At 44.0% G+C, this 20,136-nt stretch overlaps 1 protein-coding gene across 5 annotated transcripts in view; it reads right to left on the bottom strand.

Annotated features, from left to right (window-relative positions):
* Positions 1 to 20,136, bottom strand: part of APTX (aprataxin) — a 331,981-nt gene that overhangs the window by 24,377 nt on the left and 287,468 nt on the right. Inside the window, exon 8 of one of the 5 annotated variants that reach the window (XM_030194337.1) lies at positions 7,466 to 7,526. The exons of the other annotated variants lie outside the window; for them this stretch is intronic. Coding sequence (XP_030050197.1) covers positions 7,510 to 7,526 — 17 coding nt within the window. The 3' untranslated portion in view covers positions 7,466 to 7,509. The remainder of the gene's footprint in view (positions 1 to 7,465; positions 7,527 to 20,136) is intronic. 5 annotated transcript variants of the gene reach the window in all.

Below are 20,136 nucleotides of genomic sequence, written 5' to 3'. Positions count from 1 at the left end.
TTCAAAAGAGGTGGTATATCAAATTGATAAACAAACTTAAACTTAATATGTCCAGAAAGCAGAGTGCTGAGCCTGTTGAGCTGTTTTTGAAATTCTTATCCCTTCATGGTCATATTGCTAAACATGGTGCTAAAAGAACTTGACACTGATTTGGGGGAATGTTGTGGTCAGAGCTCTGATAATACCAGCAACATGGCTGGTAAATATTCAGGACTTCAGGCACGAATTAAAGATGAAAATCCTCTGGCTGTTTTTATTCCGTGCTGTGCACATTCCCTAAACCAACTCTCATTGGGATGATTACAACTATTAAGGCAGTGTTAGATCAAGGAAAGACTGATTCTGATCTCCTTGGATTTGTCTGCAGCATTTGATTTGGTGAATGTATCTTATTAAATAGACTACAGGAAATAGGAATATCTGCAATAAAATGGTAATGGTGCTACTCCTAGTTTCCAAGTTTATTCAACATTTACTACCCCACTCCGTCAAACCCATTTTGTTTCTTTTGTAGGGTACCGCAAGGCTCCCTACTGGCAGCTCTCTAATTTAATAGTAACTCATTAGCTACATTAATACAAACATGGGAACTAATTTCTTTTCATTTATGCCTACCTTATAAAGATTCTGGCAACTTTCAATTCTTGTTAATTCACAGGAACTTTCAGCACTTAATTCTAACAAAATAAAACATGGAAAAGAAAATAAGACGATATCTTTATTATTGGACATAACTTAATACATTTCTTGATTAGCTTTTGAAGGTTGCCCTTCTTCGTCAGATCGGAAGAAGGGCAACCTTCGAAAGCTAATCAAGAAATGTATTAAGTTATGTCCAATAATAAAGGTATCATCTTATTTTCTTTTCCATGTTTTATTTTGTTTGATTTCTATTGATAACCTTAAGAGTGGACTAACACGGCTACCACACTCCAGCACTTAATTCAAAACCGTCTACAATCTCTCAATGGCTGAATGAGAGTCGGATGTAGCTCAACTTGACAAAAACTAAGGTTATTTTCTAAAGGCAGTAAACACATACTGTTGAGTCTATTTTGCAGATGTTCAAACTTCATTAATGAGAATATGAAAATATGGGAGTTATTGAATGAATTCAGTTTTTACCCCACATCTCTCTTCTGTGGTTGCTGTTTTAAATCACAACAAATTTGATAGTTCACAGTCTGCTGGAAAGCCAAGGCAGTCTGAATTCTGTAATAATCACTCTCTTGATATTAATCACGCTTGAACAATATAAAAAAACTTCTAATAATTGCTCACTTTAATGTAATGCACTATTCAAAGGACTCCGCTCATGAAAGTCAACATTTACAACTGATGCAAAATATTGCTATTAAACTAGTTAAAGGTACAAAGAAGTTTAACGTGTAACACCACTTTTAAAAACTGAAAACTGGCTGCTCATTGAATCGTGCATCATCTATAAAACAGTATTTCTACTATAAAAAATTTACCATTCCAGCTTGTCACTGTTTTATTGCTCCTCAATTCCATACCCTCCTTTATGACATTTCCAGCTGTCCCAACATCTTCTGGTAGTTCCTTCATTTCATCATGTTTTCTTAGATATTTCTTGTAACTTAATGTTTGGTGTTATGGGTCAGCTTTAAGGAACGGCCTCCCTCAGTACCTCCATCAGGAAGAGTCCTTTCAGAAATTTAATACCTACTGCTCTCAAAAGATATAAAAATAGCAAAGTTACTTACCTGTAGCAGGGGTTCTCTGAGGAAAGGAGGCACATATTCTTACATATAGGGTGACGTCATCCAACAGAGCCCCAGTGTGGAAGTTTTTTGGCAGCACCCCACTGCGCATGTGCAACCTTCCCACCCAGTGTGAGCGTGCAGGACCAGCAGTATAATATCAAAGCAAAAATATACAACTCCTAGGGAAGGTGGGGGCGGATGTGAGAATACGTGTCCTGCTGTCCATTTGACAACACCTGCAACAGGTGAGTAACTTCGCTTTCTTCAATCCCTAGCTACCAGGTTCGCCCAACCAGAACCAATTAACCTGAAATGATAATGGGCCTAGAAGGGTGGAGTAGGATTCTAGACACCAAACAAATTCTACAGGACAGTCTGACCAAACCAGCTATCAAGTTGAGTATGCTGCTCTAAGCAGTAATGAGAAGAGAAAGTAACATAGTAACATAGTAGATGACGGCAGAAAAAGACCTGCACGGTCCATCCAGTCTGCCCAACAAGATAAACTCAAATGTGCTAGTTTTTGTGTATACCTTACCTTGATTTGTACCTGTCTTTTTCAGGGCACAGACCATATAAGTCTGCCCAATACTATCCCCGCCTCCCAACCACTATCCCCGCCTCTCACCACCGGCTCTGGCACAGACCGTATAAGTCTGCCCAGCACTATCCCCGCCTCCCAACCACCAGCCCCGGCAAAGACCGTATAAGTCTGCCCAGCACTAGCCCCGCCTCCCAACCACCGGCTCTGCCACCCATTCTAGGCTAAGCTCCTGAGGATCCCTTCCTTCTGAACAGAATTCCTTTATGTTTATCCCACGCATGTTTGAATTCCGTTACCGTTTTCATCTCCACCACCTCCCACGGGAGATAAGGGAGAAGAGAAAGTGTGGATTGATGAACGTGTCACAGCTCTGCAAATGTCAATGGAGGCTGATCTCAAGTGGGCTACCGAAACAGCCATGGCTCTAACACTGTGAGTAGTCTGCTACCCTATTGGACAATGTGCGTATTCCGATGGCTGTCCCCATCCTGTTTGGATAAAAAATACAAAAGGCTGGGGGGACTGTCTATGGGCTTTAGTCTGCTCCAGACAGAAGGCCAAGGCTCGCTTAAAGTACAAGGTGTGCAGTGCACCCTTGCCAGGACGGGCATGAGGTTTTGGGAAGAATGTTGGCAGGATGACTGATTAAGATGGAATTCGGACACTAAATTAGGAAGAACTTAAGGTGCATGTGGAGAATTACTCTGTTATGATTAAACCTTGCATAAATAAGGTGGATCTGCTACCAGGGCCTGAAGCTCACTGACTCTGCGAGCTTAAATGACCACCACCAAAAATAACACTTTCCAGGTCAGGTATTTCAGATGAAAAGAAAAGGAAAAGCAGCTGCTGTTTCCCTGAGAAAGCCAAAATAGGACAGCTCCTCAGGAGAGGACTTTCTTCTCTCCTGTGGAGGGGAGGGATCAGACCTAAAGACCTCTCCTCTGAAACGTTTTTAGGTTCCTCCTCAGAAGTCCAGGAGAGGCCCATTCTCGATCTATCTGCTGCTTTTGACACTGTTGATCACAGCCTACTCCTTGATACGCTGTCCTCACTTGGATTTCAGGGCTCTGTTCTTTCCTGGTTTTCTTCTTATCTCTCCCAGCGTACCTTTAGTGTATTCTCTAGTGGATCATCTTCTACTTCTATCCCACTGTCAGTTGGTGTACCTCAGGGATCTGTCCTGGGACATCTTCTCTTCTCCATCTATACTTCTTCCTTTTGTACTCTGATCCAATCCCATGGTTTTCAGTATCATCTTTACGCTGATGACTCCCAGATCTACCTCTCCACACCAGAAATCTCAGCCGAAATCCAGGCCAAAGTATCAGCCTGCCTGTCTGACACTGCTGCCTGGATGTCTCAGCGCCATCTGAAACTAAACATGACCAAGACTGAGCTTCTTATCTTTCCCCCTAAACCAACCTCTCCTCCTCCCCCAATCTCTATTTCTGTGGATAACACTCTCATCCTTCCTGTCTCATCAGCTCGTAACCTTGGGGTCATCTTTGACTCCTCCATCTCCTTCTCTGCACATATTCAACAGACTGCTAAAACCTGTCGTTTCTTTCTCTATAATATCAGCAAAATTCGCCCTTTCCTTTCTGAGCACACTACCAGAACCCTCATAAACGCTCTTATCATCTCTCGCTTAGACTATTGCAACTTGCTTCTCACAGGTCTCCCACTTAGCCATCTCTCTTCTCTTCAATCTGTTCAAAATTCTGCTGCACGACTAATATTCCGCCAGGGTCGTTACGCTCATATTAGCCCTCCTCAAGTCACTTCACTGGCTTCCTATCCGTTTCCGCATACAGTTCAAACTCCTCTTATTGACCTATAAGTGCATTCACTCTGCAGCTCCTCAGTACCTCTCCACTCTCATCTCTCCCTACATTCCTCCCCGGGAACTCCGTTCACTGGGTAAGTCTCTCTTATCTGCACCCTTCTCCTCCACTGCTAACTCCAGACTCCGTTCCTTTTATCTTGCTGCACCATATACCTGTAATAGACTTCCTGAGCCGGTACGTCAAGCTCCATCTCTAACCGTCTTCAAATCTAAGCTAAAAGCTCACCTTTTTGATGCTGCTTTTAACTTCTAACCCTTGTTCACTTGTTCAGAACCCTTATTTTATCATCCTCACTTTAATATTCCCTTATCTCTTGTTTGTCTGTCCTAATTAGATTGTAAGCTTTGTCGAGCAGGGACTGTCCCTTCATGTTCAAGTGTACAGCGCTGCATACGTCTAGTAGCGCTATAGAAATGATAAGTAGTAGTAGTAGTATGTCAGACTCAGCAAAATAGTCATCATAGGATGCTCGAGTCTTGAGCCTGCCTCAGTCTACTGGAGTATATATATGCACTGACTAAGGCAACCAAGGAAAGACAAAAAAATGAGGGAAAAATGGTACCCACTCATGAGGAAGGCACTCAACATTTAAGGTGCTCAAAGCCCACCTCTTCAATGTTGCTTTCGGCACCTAACCTTTATACCTTTCAGGAAATCTAGACTGCCCCTATTTGACTGATTGTACATTTGTCCTTTAGATTGTAAGCTCCTTTGAGCAGGGACTGTCCTTCTATGTTAAATTGTACAGCGCTGCGTAACCCTAGTAGCGCTTTAGAAATGTCAAGTAGTAGTAGTAGTAGGACAAAGGAGAGCTCACAGAAACGCGACTTCTGCACGCCATAAAAAAAAGTTAAAATAAAAAAGATTGCTGGTCCCGCATGCTCATGCTGGTCAGGAAGGAACTCGCACATGCACAGTGGGATGCTGCCATTAAGCTTCTTAAAGATGTACAATGCTGGGTAGCATCAGTACCAGAGCTCCATCAGATGACATCACCCCATATGTGAGAAATGTTGTCCTGCTTGTCCACGGAGACTTTCTTTTTTCCTCTCCCTGTTCTGTAGGACATATACAGGATAAGGTGTGGAGACGGGCATTCTGGAGCTCGGGGATACAGCAACAAAGCACTCTTTTTCTCCGATTCTTTATCCTATTATAACTGTATGAAACGGTCAATACTCAAATCCTTAATTGCGCAATCCTACCCCATGCAACCTGCATAGGGCGAACCACACCAGATCCATTTAATTATACTTTCACCTGTATTTGTTCACTCCAGAGTCTGTAACCACCTCTCCAGAACTATGTAAGACAGATTGAGCCTACAATTAGGTGGGAAAATGTAGGATACAAATGTAACAAATAAATAAATAAAATATGTATTTTTATTGTAAACCGCCATGATGGTTCGTCTATAAGATGGTATATCAAATAAACCTGGAACTCGAAACTTCATATTGAGTTTTACATGGTGTGCAAATTGAGACACACAAGAGGAGGCACTGTTCTGTTGAAGGGGTTCAAGTAAAAAGGAAAAACATTTTTGCTTGTTGCCTCCTCTCTGTATTGTATTGTATGTTGGCAGGTTGCTTTCTGCTCAGTTACTAACCGTAGGGTGGAGATGCTATTAACACCCTGTACCAAAATGTAATAATAAGAAAAGCTCTCCAAACTAAATGAAGTCCTGTTTCACATTCTCTCTCTATTTTATTTTTGAATATGCTGGAGCAAGTTCATTCAAACAGTGTATATATGCACTGACTAAGGCACCAAGGAAAGACAAAAATTCCCCATAATAGAAGCCTCAATTAGTGAAGGCACCAATTTCTCTACCACCAACTGGGTTTAAAAAAAGGTTTGGACAAGTTCCTGGAGGAAACGTCCAGCGTCTGTCATTGAGATGGACATGGGGGAAGCCACTGCTCGCCCTGGGATTAATAGCATGGAATGGTGCTACTAAATGGGTTTCTGCCAATTACTTTGTGACCTGGATTGACCTTTGCCAGAAGCAGAATACTGGGCTAGATGGACCATTGGTCTGACTCAGTATGGCTATTTTTATGTTCTTATGCAACTCACAACTCCACTCCCTCTCCAAATACTATACCAAAGATCCTAATGTACTGTTAGTTAACTGACTTTTATTAGGGCAAGTTAGTTCGTTTATTGTACAGCCTGGGAGAAATTTCATGTCTGGATTCTGGTTCCTTTGGAGGTCAATGCTTCAGATGCGAATGGACCTGGGTCAGAACTGGTTGAACTAAAGAGCCCCTCCATGTATTCTTGAAACCCATGATAATTTCCAGTTGCCATCATTCGACGTGTGGAGTAACTGGAGATCTCACATTCAGGCCAAAAACATGTAAGGTACCAGATGCAAGTATTACTAAGTAATCTAGTCCTGCTGCGCTGCCCACAATACCTGAAGCCAATTGAGCTCTTCAGCTTGCGAGACATCGAGAGAAAACTGCCCAAAATGGCTCGATGTTCAAATAGCCAATACAAAATTGGCTTGACTATCAAAACATCAACCAATGCCACTTGATGCACTAATGCTGGTGCAATCTGTAGCCAAACACAAATTTTAGAAAACTTCTAAATGACAGCAAAGCCTAAAGAGTATACTAAGGGAAAGGGAGAGAAAACTGAGGAAACCCACAGAAAGTTTTTTTCACTAAAAGGACACCTAGTTATAACAAACTATAGAAATGGGAACAATGCACCCGATGGACCGTGCAGAATAAAACAGGAACTGAACTGACAAAACCAGCTCAGGAAATGGATCTATTTAATGCAATAATAATCTACACATAGTAGAATGAGCAAGGGCCAACTGCAGAGCCTCACAGAAACAGCGCAACCATGAGTAAGAGTAAACAGAAAAACACTATTACTGCATTCATATATATAGAGGCATGTTACTTTACAGGCTTAGTACTGTGCTAATAAAGTCTCTTGCAAAACAGAGGGGAAAAAACTTTTATAAATGCTCCAGGCTCAAACACAGTGTGCAGCAAGTTCGAACAGTCACATACACACATAGGCTTGGCTCCAACCTGGACACATGGGATCCGGGTCTTTAGAATGAGTCAAGGAAATAAAGTCCTACTTTGGCAGTTTTTCATACAATCTGTGAAAGCAAAGGGTTGACGGCTGTTCCTCTTCTCCTGGGGCCTCCCTGGCTTATTTCTAGGCTCTTTAAAAAAAAAAAAATCTGATCTGTTTAAACTCCGCCCTTCTCTACTGTGTACCAGGGAACCTGGGTTCTCAAGGTAGAACAGGGAGGGAGTTTCTTTAAAGGGAACCAGCAGTCTTCTATATATATTAAAATAGAGCTTTGATACCTTTATGCGGGCTCTGTTGGAAGACATCTCCCATAGACGAGGAATTATCTTCCTGCTTGTCCTTGAAGAAACAAACGATTAGCTGTAGTACATGGTCTATTTAAGATCTGTAGAAATTTCTCTCTTTATGACAAAAATCCTTAGTAAGTCTTAGTAGACCTTCACGTTGAAAAATATATCAGACATACTGTTATCTCTTTCACTTAAATGCAACAAAAAACAAAGTGGGAATGATGGATGAAAAAAATATTTGCTCACTTCAGGAGCTGCAAACCTTACACCACTTGTTCTTCACTATTCCTCTAACAAAACAAATGCTGATAAAATTCTACTCCATAAAAAATGTCAAAAGAGAAAGGGATCTGGTGCCCTTTGGTAGCCTGAGAAGAAAAGAAAAAAATTGCAACCAGAACACAACTGAATATTTTATCTACCAGGGTGGGATTCTGGACTGGCCTGGTTATACTTAAAGAAAATTAATAGGCAAGACCAAATTTTACATTACCTTCCCTTTTGCCCACCAGACTAGTGTAGAATGCAAATGATTTAACAAAGCACCCCCTTTACACTGGGTAGATGAAGAAATTCCTACTCCAAGCACCTGAGTACTACAGTTGGAATCCTCTCGAGCATGAACATCAAGCCTATAGTGCTTGGAATAAGATGCCAAAGTCAATACCTAAGTCATGACACTACAAATCTCCACCAGGGAAACTACCTGAAATTCTGCCCAACACATCATTACACCTCTGGTTGAATATGTTTGAAGGCCCTTAGGAAGCACCCAATTCTCGAGACTATAATGATGACAAGACTACTTCCGTAAGCTAATGTACTATTGTTGGTTTCATAGAGGTTTCACCTTTCTTTGCACTTGCGAAGGCGTATGAACAAGTGGTCCAATCTGCAAAAGCCACTGGTCACCTCAAGGTAATGCAATGCTGCCTAACACACATCCAAAAGGTAAAGAAAGCAAAGTTCATCTCCACACCGGAAAGGACGGTAACGTCATCATTTGACTAACATGGAAAGGTGACATCACCTTCAGAACAGAAACCCCTGCTTCAGCAGAACACAAAAAGGGTTTTGACAGGATAAGGCCTGGAGTTCTGAAATCCTCAAGTCCTCTAATTTTATTTAGAGGCTCAACGAGTGGAGGACCACGCAAATGAAGAAATAAATTAAAGGTTCCACATTGGAACCACCAAATGGACCTATGGACATAAATGTGCGACATCTTTAAAGAAAGGTCCTACATCCACATGTGACCCTAAGGAAATATCTTCTAGACGACCTTGACATGCCACCTGAACTTTTAGGAATGTCCAGGCTAAGCCATTTTTCATGCAGTCTTGCAAGAACAGTATTTGGACAACAGAAATCAAAGAGGAAACCCATGCCCCATATCCCAAGATAGCAAGGATGCTTACCCGTAGTAGGTATTCTCCGAGGACACCAGGCCATTAATTCTCACAAGATCCATGTCGCCCGGTGCGAAACGCTTCTACAGCATACTCTAACTGCTTGTGACAGCACTCCCACCACGCATGCACAAGTGCCTTCCTGCCCATCGCGAGAGTGTAAAATTGTCAGTACAGTAAAAAAGCTAAACAAGACAACTCCTAGGGGAGGATATGTGAAAATTAAAAGCCTGCTGTCCTTGGAGAATACCTGCTACAGCTAAGTATCCTTGCTTTCTCCAAGGACAAGCAGGCCAGTTCGTTTTCACATGTGGGAATCACTAGTTACCAGGCTTACTGAAAATAACAATAGGCCAATAAGAACATAAGAACAGCCTACTGGGTCAGACCAATGGTACATCTAGCCCAGTATCCTGTTTTCCAAACAGTGGCCAAGCCAGGTCACAAGTGCCTGGCAGAAACCCAAATCGTGGCAACACTCCATCCTACAAATCCCAGGATATCCCCGCTTGTTGGTGTAATACATTGCAACTTGATTGTCCGTTTGAATGAGCACAATTTGATTGAACAGCTAAGCTCCGAAAGCCTTTAGAGCGTTCCAGATTGCCCGTAGTTCTAGGATAGGATGCATCCCCCGTCTTCTCTGTGACAAGGAAGTACCTGGAATAGAATCCTTCCCTTCTTCCTCTGATGGAACAGGCTCAACCGCATGGGCTTTTAGAAGGGTGGAGAGTTCCTTTGTACCTCCTTGAGCTGAGAGCAGAAATAAGATGCAAATGTAAAGCATAACTGAGACAGACTATTTGAAGAACCCACTGGTCGGAGGTTACAAGGGGTCACCTTGCTTGGAAAAAAACCTCAGCCGACTCCCCCTCTCCCGGCAGGTTGTCCAGAATGGTCACGGTTATAGCGGCCATGCTCTGACGCTAGTTAAAAACTCGTCTCATTTCGAACGGGGAGCCTGATGGGGCTTAGGGGCATGCTGTTGATGAGACTGAGCGTGCTGAAGCTGAATAGGACATAACGAAGGGGGTGTACATACTCCTCTGTAATAGGGACAACTCTTTGACTTGCCCGAAAACCTCCTAGATGAGGAGGAGGGTGCAGAAGGTGTCTGGAGGGGGAGAGTGTCTATGGTATCAGTGTGTTTCTTGATGAGGTCAAATGCAAAGCGCTGATAAGGAAGGCAAAGAGAGACTATTATAAAGAACAAAATTACAGAGCATATTCAAAAGCATGGATTAATGAGACAAAGCAAACATGGATTTAGTGAAGGGAAATCTTGGTGCACCAATCTACTACATTTCTTTGAAGGGGTGAACAAACAAGTGGATAAAGGTGAGACGGTCAATATTGTGTATCTGGATTTTCAAAAAGCATTTGACAAAGTACCTCATAAAAGACTCCAGAGGAAATTGAAAAGTCATGGGATAGAAGGTAGTGTTTTATTGTGGATTAAAAAAACTGGTTAAAGGAGGAAGTAATGTCACCCGGCTAGATGGCAGCTTGATTGCTTCGCTCCCCTCCACTCCATTAGATATCGCCTTTCATCATCGCTTACCTGAAGCTGTTTTGGCAGATTTTGTGCACATCTGCTTTCTGACTCCTTTGGAGATGAGTAAATCACAGAATTTAGCAACTAAGAAGGCAGAGAGGAGCGCGTCCCAATCTTTGGTGAAAACACCTCACTGCCGTGTTGTCTTGGACCCTGCTCCGGAGTCGGACTCTGACTCTGCGCTGTTGGATCCGGGCTCACTGGGCAAGACGGGAGAGATGTTTGGAGGTACCCGACGACTGCGGCATTGGTTGGTGGAGATTAAGGAAGAAGTTAAGGCATCCTGTCAGGATATCATAGAGTACATTGATAATTTGAGGGCAGACATGCGGGACCTGGGCAATCGAGTCGCGGAGTTGGAATCTAAAGTGGAAGAGCATGAGGAGCAGTTCACTATGACACAGATGCGGGTGACGCAGTTGTGCGAGCAACATGAGGAACTACTGTACAAACTTGATGATTTAGAAAATCGTGGCCGCAGGAAGAATTTGTGGTTCCGAGGGGTACCAGAAGGAGGGGACAACGAGGAAGTCCCGGTAATAGTGAAGACATTGTGCAGTCAGTTGTTGGTGGAGGGAGATGAGTCTGAGCCTATTCCTCTTGAAAGAGCTCATTGAGCCTTGGGAAAACCTAGGGAAAATCTTCCAAGGGACATTGTGGTGCGCTTTGTTCATTATAAAGATAAAGAGCGTGTTTTGCTGCGAGCCAGACAAGAGTCCTCTGTACTTTACAATGATACCCGGGTTTCGATTTACCAAGATGTTTCAGAATATACCCTACAGCATCACAGAGCAATGAAACCTGCTTTAGATCTACTTGTTTCAGCAAAAATTAAATATCAGTGGCTATTTCCATTTGCTTTGAGCTTCACTGCTGGCAGGAAATTACACAGTGTGCATAAATTGGCAGAGGCCTGGAAGAGACTACACAAGGCTGGATTTGCACGCACGGCACTTCCCCCACTGCTAGTGGCTCCTGCTATGAGAGAAAAATTGCAGAGATGGAAGAGGGTTGAGAAGGGACGTAAGAAAAAGTGAACTGTTATGTTATGTCTATAATTTTTAGCTATAAGCTATACAGTTTTACTGCAGGTATACTGAACTATTTTCCATCCCCCATCTCTCTTTTTCCTTTGCCACATGAAGCAATTTCTGGCTAGTCACATGCTCTGATGGGGTCTCATGTTGCTAAGGCAATTCAGATACCTGGTATATCCTGTTACAAAACTAATTCACTGAGAAGAGGAATGGCAAGGACCAACTGCAAGCTTCCAGTACATATGAAAGTCCCAATTACAAGTCTCCAGCCCATATGCAGCACCTATGATTGGTCCAGGGTTGAGGAGAGGTGGATGCTCACAACAGCCTATAAAACCACGCTGCAGACAAAGGAACTCTGAAAAACTAGGCATGGAGAGAGAGTTTCAGATCCATCGAATGGCCTATGGTTTTTCCCAAGGGGGTTTTACTTTCCCCCCTTTGATAGAAATGAATTCTCTATAACTATGAATCTTTCTTTCATTCATTCTCTGCTTTCTCTCTGTTCTGTGACCTTTGTATGAGGAACAAACTTTCTTCTTCCTTTCTCTCTTCTTGATCTAATTAGTCTAATTACTTATAATTACCAGAGGTACCGATGTTAGATTGTTGTAAGTTTTGTTATAACTTTACAACTGATGTCTGATGCTGTGCTGGTGGGTGAGTAATTAAAAAGACCAGTGGCGTAGCTAGGGTAGTTGACACCCGGGGCCGGTCATTTTTTAACACCCTCCAAATCCAGTACTAGGCATACTCAGGACCTATAGAGCAATTCTACCATACCATAAGCAGTAATTTCTACGAGTCACACAAGGAACAGGAAAGCATCTTAAACACTACAGTGAGCACTAGAACATCAATTCACCTATTGTAAAACAAAACCAGACAGAATAGTACAGATCGTCGATCCTGCACAGTCAATGCCAATTGAAAGCCATGTCTTTTTCACAAACACAAATACACCCTAATCCACTATAGAATAAGTAATCATAAACTTTCTATTTAGACAAAAATTAAACTGAACCCCCGATGCCAGACTCTGCATACAATGCAACACCACAGAAACAGAAAATGTCCCCTAGTACTGTGCAAAATATAAAGACAGCAGATGTAAATTTGAAAAAACTAACAAATACCAATCACCACTTTACAAATTAACAAATAGAAATAAAACAAATACAGAAAATAAAATAATACCATTTTATTGGACTAATACATTTAGCTTCCAGAGGCCAAAATCTCCTTCCTCAGGTCAGTACAGTATAGTGCTGTTACAGTATCCTATCCTGACCTGAGGAAGGGGATTTTGTTCTCTGAAAGTTAAGTCAAAATGTATTAAAATTAGTCCAATAAAAAGATTATCTTATTTACATGTTCTATTTATAAACATTTATTAACACAGCTACAATACTATATCCTAAAGCAAAATAATAAAAATATATATTTACAGTTTGTTGTCTCTGGTTTCTGCTTTCCTCGTCTTCTTTTCACTGTCTTCCTTCCATCCAGCATCTGTCTTCGCTCTCTCTCTGCCATCCAGTGTCTGCCCTCTCTAATGTCCCTTCTACCCACTGTCTGCCCTCTCTCTCTGCCCCTTCCATCCACTGGCTGCCCTCTCTCTTTCTTCCATCCACATCTGCCCTCTATTTCTGCCCCTCCATCCACCATCTGCCCCAGTCTGCCATTTCTCTCTCTCCCTTCCATCAACATCTGCCCTCTCTCTCTCCCTCCCTTCCATCCACATCTGCCCTCTATCTCTGCCCCTTCCATCCACCATTTGCCCCAGTCTGCCCTCTTTCTCTCTCCCCTTCCACCCACCATCTGCCCTTTCTCTCTGCCCCTTCAATCCATCTGCCCTCCCTCTCCCATCCATCTAGGGTCTGCCCTCCCTCACGCTCCCCCCTTCCATCCAGGGTCTGTCCTCTCTCTCTCTGCCCCCTCTTTTCAGCCCCCAGTTCCAGCCCCCTTATTCCACCTGCCCCTAGTTCCAGCCCCAGCCCACATCTCCCACCTGCCTCCCTTTTCAGCCCCACTATCCCACCAGTCCACAGCCCTTTTCTCCCATCAGTCCCGAGCTTCAGCCCCCAGCCACTTCTCCCTGTCCCCTTTTCAGCCCCTCGTTTCAACCCCAGCCCTTTTCTCTCACCAGTCCCGAGCTTCAGCCCCAGCCAGTTCTCCCTGTCCCCTTTAAAGGCCCTAGTCCCCACAGTTTCAGCCCCTGCCCCTTTTTTGCCCCAAGTTCCAGTACTAGCCCCCTTATCCCAACTACCCTCCTTTTCAGCCCCCATTTCCAGCCCCCTTCATTCACCACATGCCTTGCATCCCCCCTTTTCAGCCCCAGACTCATTCTCCCACCTGCCCCAGGCATGGCCCTATTTTCCCTCCTGCCCACTTGTCAGACCCCAGTTCCAGCTTCAGACCCCTTCTCCCATCTGAGCACTCCATACTGGGAAAAGACCAAGGGTCCATCGAGCCCAGTATCCTGTCCACGACAGCGGCCAATCCAGGCCAAGGGCACCTGGCAAGCTTCCCAAAGGTACAAACATTCTACACACGTTATTCCTGGAATTGTGGATTTTTCCCAAGTCCATTTAGTAGCGGTTTATGGACTTGTTCTTTAGGAAACCGTACAACCCCTTTTTAAACTCTGCTAAGCTAACCGCCTTCACCACTTTCTCTGGCAACGAATTCCAGAGTTTAATTATACGGTGGGTGAAGAAAAAGTTTCTCCGATTTGTTTTAAATTTACTACACTGTAGTTTTATCGCATGCCCCCTAGTCCTAGTATTTTTGGAAAGCGTGAACAGACGCTTCACATCCACCTGTTCCACTCCACTCATTATTTTATATACCTCTATCATGTCTCCCCCCTCAGCTGTCTCTTCTCCAAGCTGAATAGCCCTAGCCTCCTTAATCTTTCTTCATAGGGAAGTCGTCCCATCCCCGCTATCATTTTAGTCGCCCTTTGCTGCACCTTTTCCAATTCTACGATATCTTTCTTGAGATGCGGCGACCAGAGTTGAACACAATACTCAATACTCCGGCACAGACTTGTGCGGTCTGTGCTGGAGCCGGTAGTTGGGAGGAGGGGCGGGGGGTTGGGAGGCGGGGATAGTGCTGGGCAGACTTATACGGTCTGTGCCCTGAAGAGCACAGGTACAAATCAAAGTAGGGTATACACAAAAAGCAGCAAATATGAGTTATCTCGTTGGGCAGACTGGATGGACCGTGCAGGTCTTTTTCTGCCATCATCTACTATGTTACTATGTGCGGTCGCACCATGGAGCGATACAACGGCATTATAACATCCTCACACCTGTTTTCCATACCTTTCCTAATAATACCCAACATTCTATTCGCTTTCCTAGCCGCAGCAGCACACTGAGCAGAAGGTTTCAGTGTATTATCGACGACGACACCCAGATCCCTTTCTTTGTCCGTAACTCCTAACATGGAACCTTGCATGACGTAGCTATAATTCGGGGGGGTTTTTCCCCACATGCATCACCTTGCACTTACATTAAACGTCATCTGCCATTTAGCCGCCCAGTCTCCCAGTCTCGTAAGGTCCTTATGTAATTTTTCACAATCCTGTCGCGAGTTAACGACTTTGAATAACTTTGTGTCATCAGCAAATTTAATTACCTCGCTAGTTACTCCCATCTCTAAATCATTTATAAATATATTAAAAAGCAGCGGTCCTAGCACAGACCCCTGAGGAACCCCACTAACTACCCTTCTCCATTGTGAATAATGACCATTTAACCCCACTCTCTGTTTCCTATCCTTCAACCAGTTTTTAATCCACAATAGGACATTTCCTCCTATCCCATGACCCTCCAATTTCCTCTGTAGCCTTTCATGAGGTACCTTGTCAAACGCCTTTTGAAAATCCAGATACACAATATCAACCGGTTCCCCTTTGTCCACATGTTTGTTTACTCCTTCAAAGAATTGAAGTAAATTGGTCAGGCAAGATTTCCCCACACAAAAGCCGTGCTGACTTGGTCTCAGTAATCCATGTCCTTGGATGTGCTCTGTAATTTTGTTTTTAATAATAGCCTCTACCATTTTCCCCAGCACTGATGTCAGACTCACCGGTCTATAATTTCCTGGATCTCCCCTGTTGCCTTTTTTTAAAAATGGGCGTTACATTGGCCACCCTCCAATCTTCCGGTACCACGCTCGATTTTAAGGATAAGTTGCATATCACTAGCAGTAGTGCTGCAAGCTCATTTTTCAGTTCTATCAGTACTCTAGGATGAATACCATCCGGTCCAGGAGATTTGCTACTCTTCAGTTTGCTGAACTGCCCCATTACGTCCTCCAGGTTTACCGTGAAGTCAGTAAGTTTCTCCGACTCGTCCGCTTGAAATACCATTTCCGACACCGGTATCCCACCCAAATCTTCCTCGGTAAAGACTGAAGCAAAGAATTCATTCAGTCTCTCCGCTACATCTTTGTCTTCCTTGATCGCCTCTTTTACCCCTCGGTCATCCAGCGGCCCAACCGATTCTTTTGCCGGCTTCCTGCTTTTAATAAACCGAAAAAAATTTTTACTATGTTTTTTTGCCTCTAATGCTATCTTTTTTTCGTAATCCCTCTTGGCCTTCTTTATCTGCGCCTTGCATTTGCTTTGACACTCCTTATGCTGCTTCTTGTTATTTTCAGACGGTTCCTTCTTCCATTTTCTGAAGGCGTTTCTTTTAGCCCTAATAGCTTCCTTCACCTCACTTTTCAACCACGCCGGCTGTCTTGTGGACTTCTGTCTTTCTTTTCTAATTCGCGGAATATGTATGGCCTGGGCCTCCAGGATGGTATTTTTGAACAGCGTCCACGCCTGTTGTACAGTTTTTACTCTCTCAGTTGCCCCCCTAAGTTTTTTTTTTACCGTTCTTCTCATTTTATCATAGTCTTCTTTTTTAAAGTTAAACGCTAACGTATTTGACTTTCTGTGTACAGTTACTTCAAGGTCGATATCAAAACTGATCATATTATGATCACTGTTAGCAAGCGGCCCCAGTACCATAACGTCCCTCACCAGATCATGCGCGCCACTAAGGACCAAGTCTAGAATTGTTCCTTCTCTTGTCGGCTCCTGCACCAGCTGCTCCATAAAGCTGTCTTTGATTTCATCAAGGAATTGTACCTCTGTAGCGTGTCCCGAAGTTACATTTACCCAGTCTATATTTGGATAATTGAAGTCACCCATTATTATCACATTGCCCATTTTGTTCGTGTCTCTGATTTCTTTTATCATTTCTGCGTCTACCTGCTCATCCTGGGGAGGCGGACGGTAGTACACTCCTATCACCGTTTTTTTCCCTTTTATACATGGAATTTCAACCCACAATGATTCAAAGGTGTAATTTGTGTCCTGCTGAATTTGTACTCTATCTGAGTCAAGGCTCTCGTTAATATACAATGCTACCCCTCCACCAGTCCGGTCCACCCTATCACTACTATATACTTTGTACTCCGGTATGACAGTGTCCCACTGGTTATCCTCCTTCCACCAAGTCTCAGTAATGCCTATTATATCCAATTTTTCATTTAGTGCAATATATTCCAACTCTCCCATCTTATTTCTTAGACTCCTAGCATTTGCATATAGACATTTCAGAGTATGTTTGTTCCTATTTGCATGATGCTTAGTACCTGACACTATTGATTTGCCATCTTTTGTCTGATCTTTAGTTGTATTTAAGGGCACCTGGCCTACCACGGTCTGTTGTGCAACCTCACTATCCAGAAACCCTATCTTCCCTGTTGGTGAGGTATCTTTGCAAGATACCTTTTCCCAAACCATGAGCTTTTGAGCGACTGTCGGCCTTCCCCCCATTTCTAGTTTAAAAGCTACTCTATCTCCCTTTTAAATGCTGACGCCAGCAGCCTGGTCCCACCCTGGTTAAGGTGGAGCCCATCCTTTCGGAATAGGCTCCCCCTTCCCCAGAATGTTGCCCAGTTCCTAACAAATCTAAAACCCTCCTCCCTGCACCATCGTCTCATCCACGCATTGAGACTCCGGAGCTCTGCCTGTCTCTTGGGCCCTGCGCGTGGAACAGGTAGCATTTCAGAAAATGCTACCCTAGAGGATCTGGATTTGATCTTTCTACCTAAGAGCCTAAATTTGGCTTCCAGAACCTCTCTCCCACATTTTCCTATGTCATTGGTACCCACATGTACCAAGACAGCGGACTCCTCCCCAGCACTATCTAGAATCCTATCTAGGTGGTGCGTGAGGTCGGGCACCTTCGCACCAGACAGGCAAGTCACCAGGCGATCCTCACGTCCACCAGCCACCCAGCTATCTATATGCCTAATGATCGAATCACCAACTACAACAGCTGTCCTAACCTTTCCCTCCCGGGCAGCACTTGGAGACATATCCTCGGTGCGAGAGGATAGTACATCCCCTGGTGGGCAGGTCCTGGCTACAGGAGTACTTCCTACACCAGGGTGATGCTCTCCTTCTAGGAGACCTCCCTCCTCCAAGGTAGCACAAGGGCTACTAGACTGGAGGTGGGACTTCTCTACAACATCCCTGTAGGTCTCCTCTATGTACCTCTCTGTCTCCCTCAGCTCCACCAAGTCTGCTACTCTAGCCTCAAGAGAACGGACACGTTCTCTAAGAGCTAGGAGCTCTTTGCATCGGGCGCAAACATATGACATCTCACATCATACATGTGACACTCAATGCAAAAGACTGGATAGCACCCCTCTCGCTGCTGGACTCCTGACTCCATCAGTGTTTTTTGAGTTTTTCAATAATTTAAAACTTGCTACAGTATTAAGGATATTAGCCTAATATGAAAGTGTCTTTTACTTTATATAGTATATTGTATGATTTATTTAGTATTTCCTTCTTAGATGGTAATGAAATGTATTTAAAACTCTGTAAGAGCACTCCTTACTTGTTACCCTAATTACAATAACTGACTATAAATGAGGAGTTGTCCTAGGGGTGGGTGGGTGTTGGGGAGGAATACTAAATTAGATCCTGCAGTGGCTGTTAGATTCTATCTGTTAATGCTGTGGTCCAAAGCTTTTAAAACTAAGTGGAAAAGACTATGGAGATCAGCTGTTAAAATTTGCTTTTTAATTTTGCCTAACACTAACCTACAATTCCTCCTTTAAACCCCAATCTTTAAGTTCCCAAAGCACAAGCAAAGTAGCGTTCACTTACCAGAGAAATGTCCTCTTCTCTCAGAACTTCCCCAGTCCCCTTCTCCCCTCTGAGCACCCACATCTGGGCTCCCCCACCCTCCCCAATCCCCTTCTCCCCTCTGAGCACCCGCATCTGGGCTCCCCCACCCTCCCCAATCCCCTTCTCCCCTTTGAGCACCCCTCTCAGCTCCCCCATCTGAGTCCCCCCTCCCACCCGACCCGACACACCAACCCGCTCTGTTCTCCTGCTCCCACCCTGTCCTACCTTTAAAATTTTTTTTTGCAGCGCCGAAGTGGCAGGCAGCGCCTCGCGTCTGCCCTGCTGGTAAAAAAATCTCCTCGACGTCGCCTCCGGCCTTCCCACATTGAGTCCTGCCCGCCCTCGCGGTAATAGGAAGTTACCTCAGAGGAGGGCGGGACTCAATGTGGGAAGGCCACTCCGGCGCTGCGAAAATGTTTTTTAAAGGTAGGACAGGGTGGGAGCAGCGGGAGCGGAGCACCCCTCCACCCACTGACACCCGGGGCGGACCGCCCCGCCCTTGCTATGCCACTGAAAAAGACTTTTAATACTCTCTAATTCTTAAATAATTTTTTCTATAATATTTGATGGAATTCGTGTTTTAGCGAGTAGCAAACCAAATTGCGCAGCCTAGAACAGTTAAGAAGACTTTCTGGTTCTGATCTCCTATATGAGGCCCTGATGTTGTGAGATGAGTGTGGATGAGGGTCAAGTATGTGTGTATTATAATTTGTTTTGAAGAGAGGACGATGACTCAGCAAGTTTTGGGGGGGGGGGGGGTTAAATGTGTTGATGCTTGTATGGAGTGGTGGGGGGGATGAGGGCTGTGTCTGGCTGGGGTTTATGCCCTTGTTTATCCCACCAGGTGGCTCTTTTGCGGGTATGGAGAGCTATGGGTTGGTGGAGGTGTTCAGTATGTGGGTGGTGGGGGGAGGCAAGGGGTTGGGGATGGGTAGGGGTCTTTCTGGATGAGGACAATTTGGACTCAGGGTGCTGTGCTCTATTGTTTGATGTCATTCTGTTAAAAGTTATTTACCTGGTTGAATGTCAGCACAAGTTAATGAGTTATAATGTTAAGCGCGAGGTACAAATGTAACAAAAAAAAAAAAAAAAAGACTTAATTCCTGTAGAAATATGATACAACCAGGGGCCCCCACCGGAATGGTGGAAGGCCAAGCCTTAGAGTCAGGCCATATAGAACCCTGGCCAGGTCAACAATGTAATGGCTTGTATGGCTGGAAGCTTGCTGGAAAAGCAGGACACAGCTTTTAGCCCAGATTGAGGCCTAAATGACCTAAAATTGGGAAAGAATAGTCAAGGAATCTGAAATCAAAATGGAAACTGTCAGCCACAAGATGGATTCCCTTATTTCTGTATCTGAGTTAGAAAAAAACTTGTTTTTCTGAGATAATGCCAGGTACAAGAAAATAGGGAAGTAACATTTAAGATAGGGGAGGAGGCTTTTCCGGTGA

This window comes from Microcaecilia unicolor, chromosome 2 (genome assembly GCF_901765095.1).
Source record: "Microcaecilia unicolor chromosome 2, aMicUni1.1, whole genome shotgun sequence".
Taxonomy (NCBI): domain Eukaryota; kingdom Metazoa; phylum Chordata; class Amphibia; order Gymnophiona; family Siphonopidae; genus Microcaecilia; species Microcaecilia unicolor.
The sequence above is the reverse complement of the archived record's forward strand: the minus strand, read 5'-3'. Positions and strand labels throughout refer to the sequence as shown.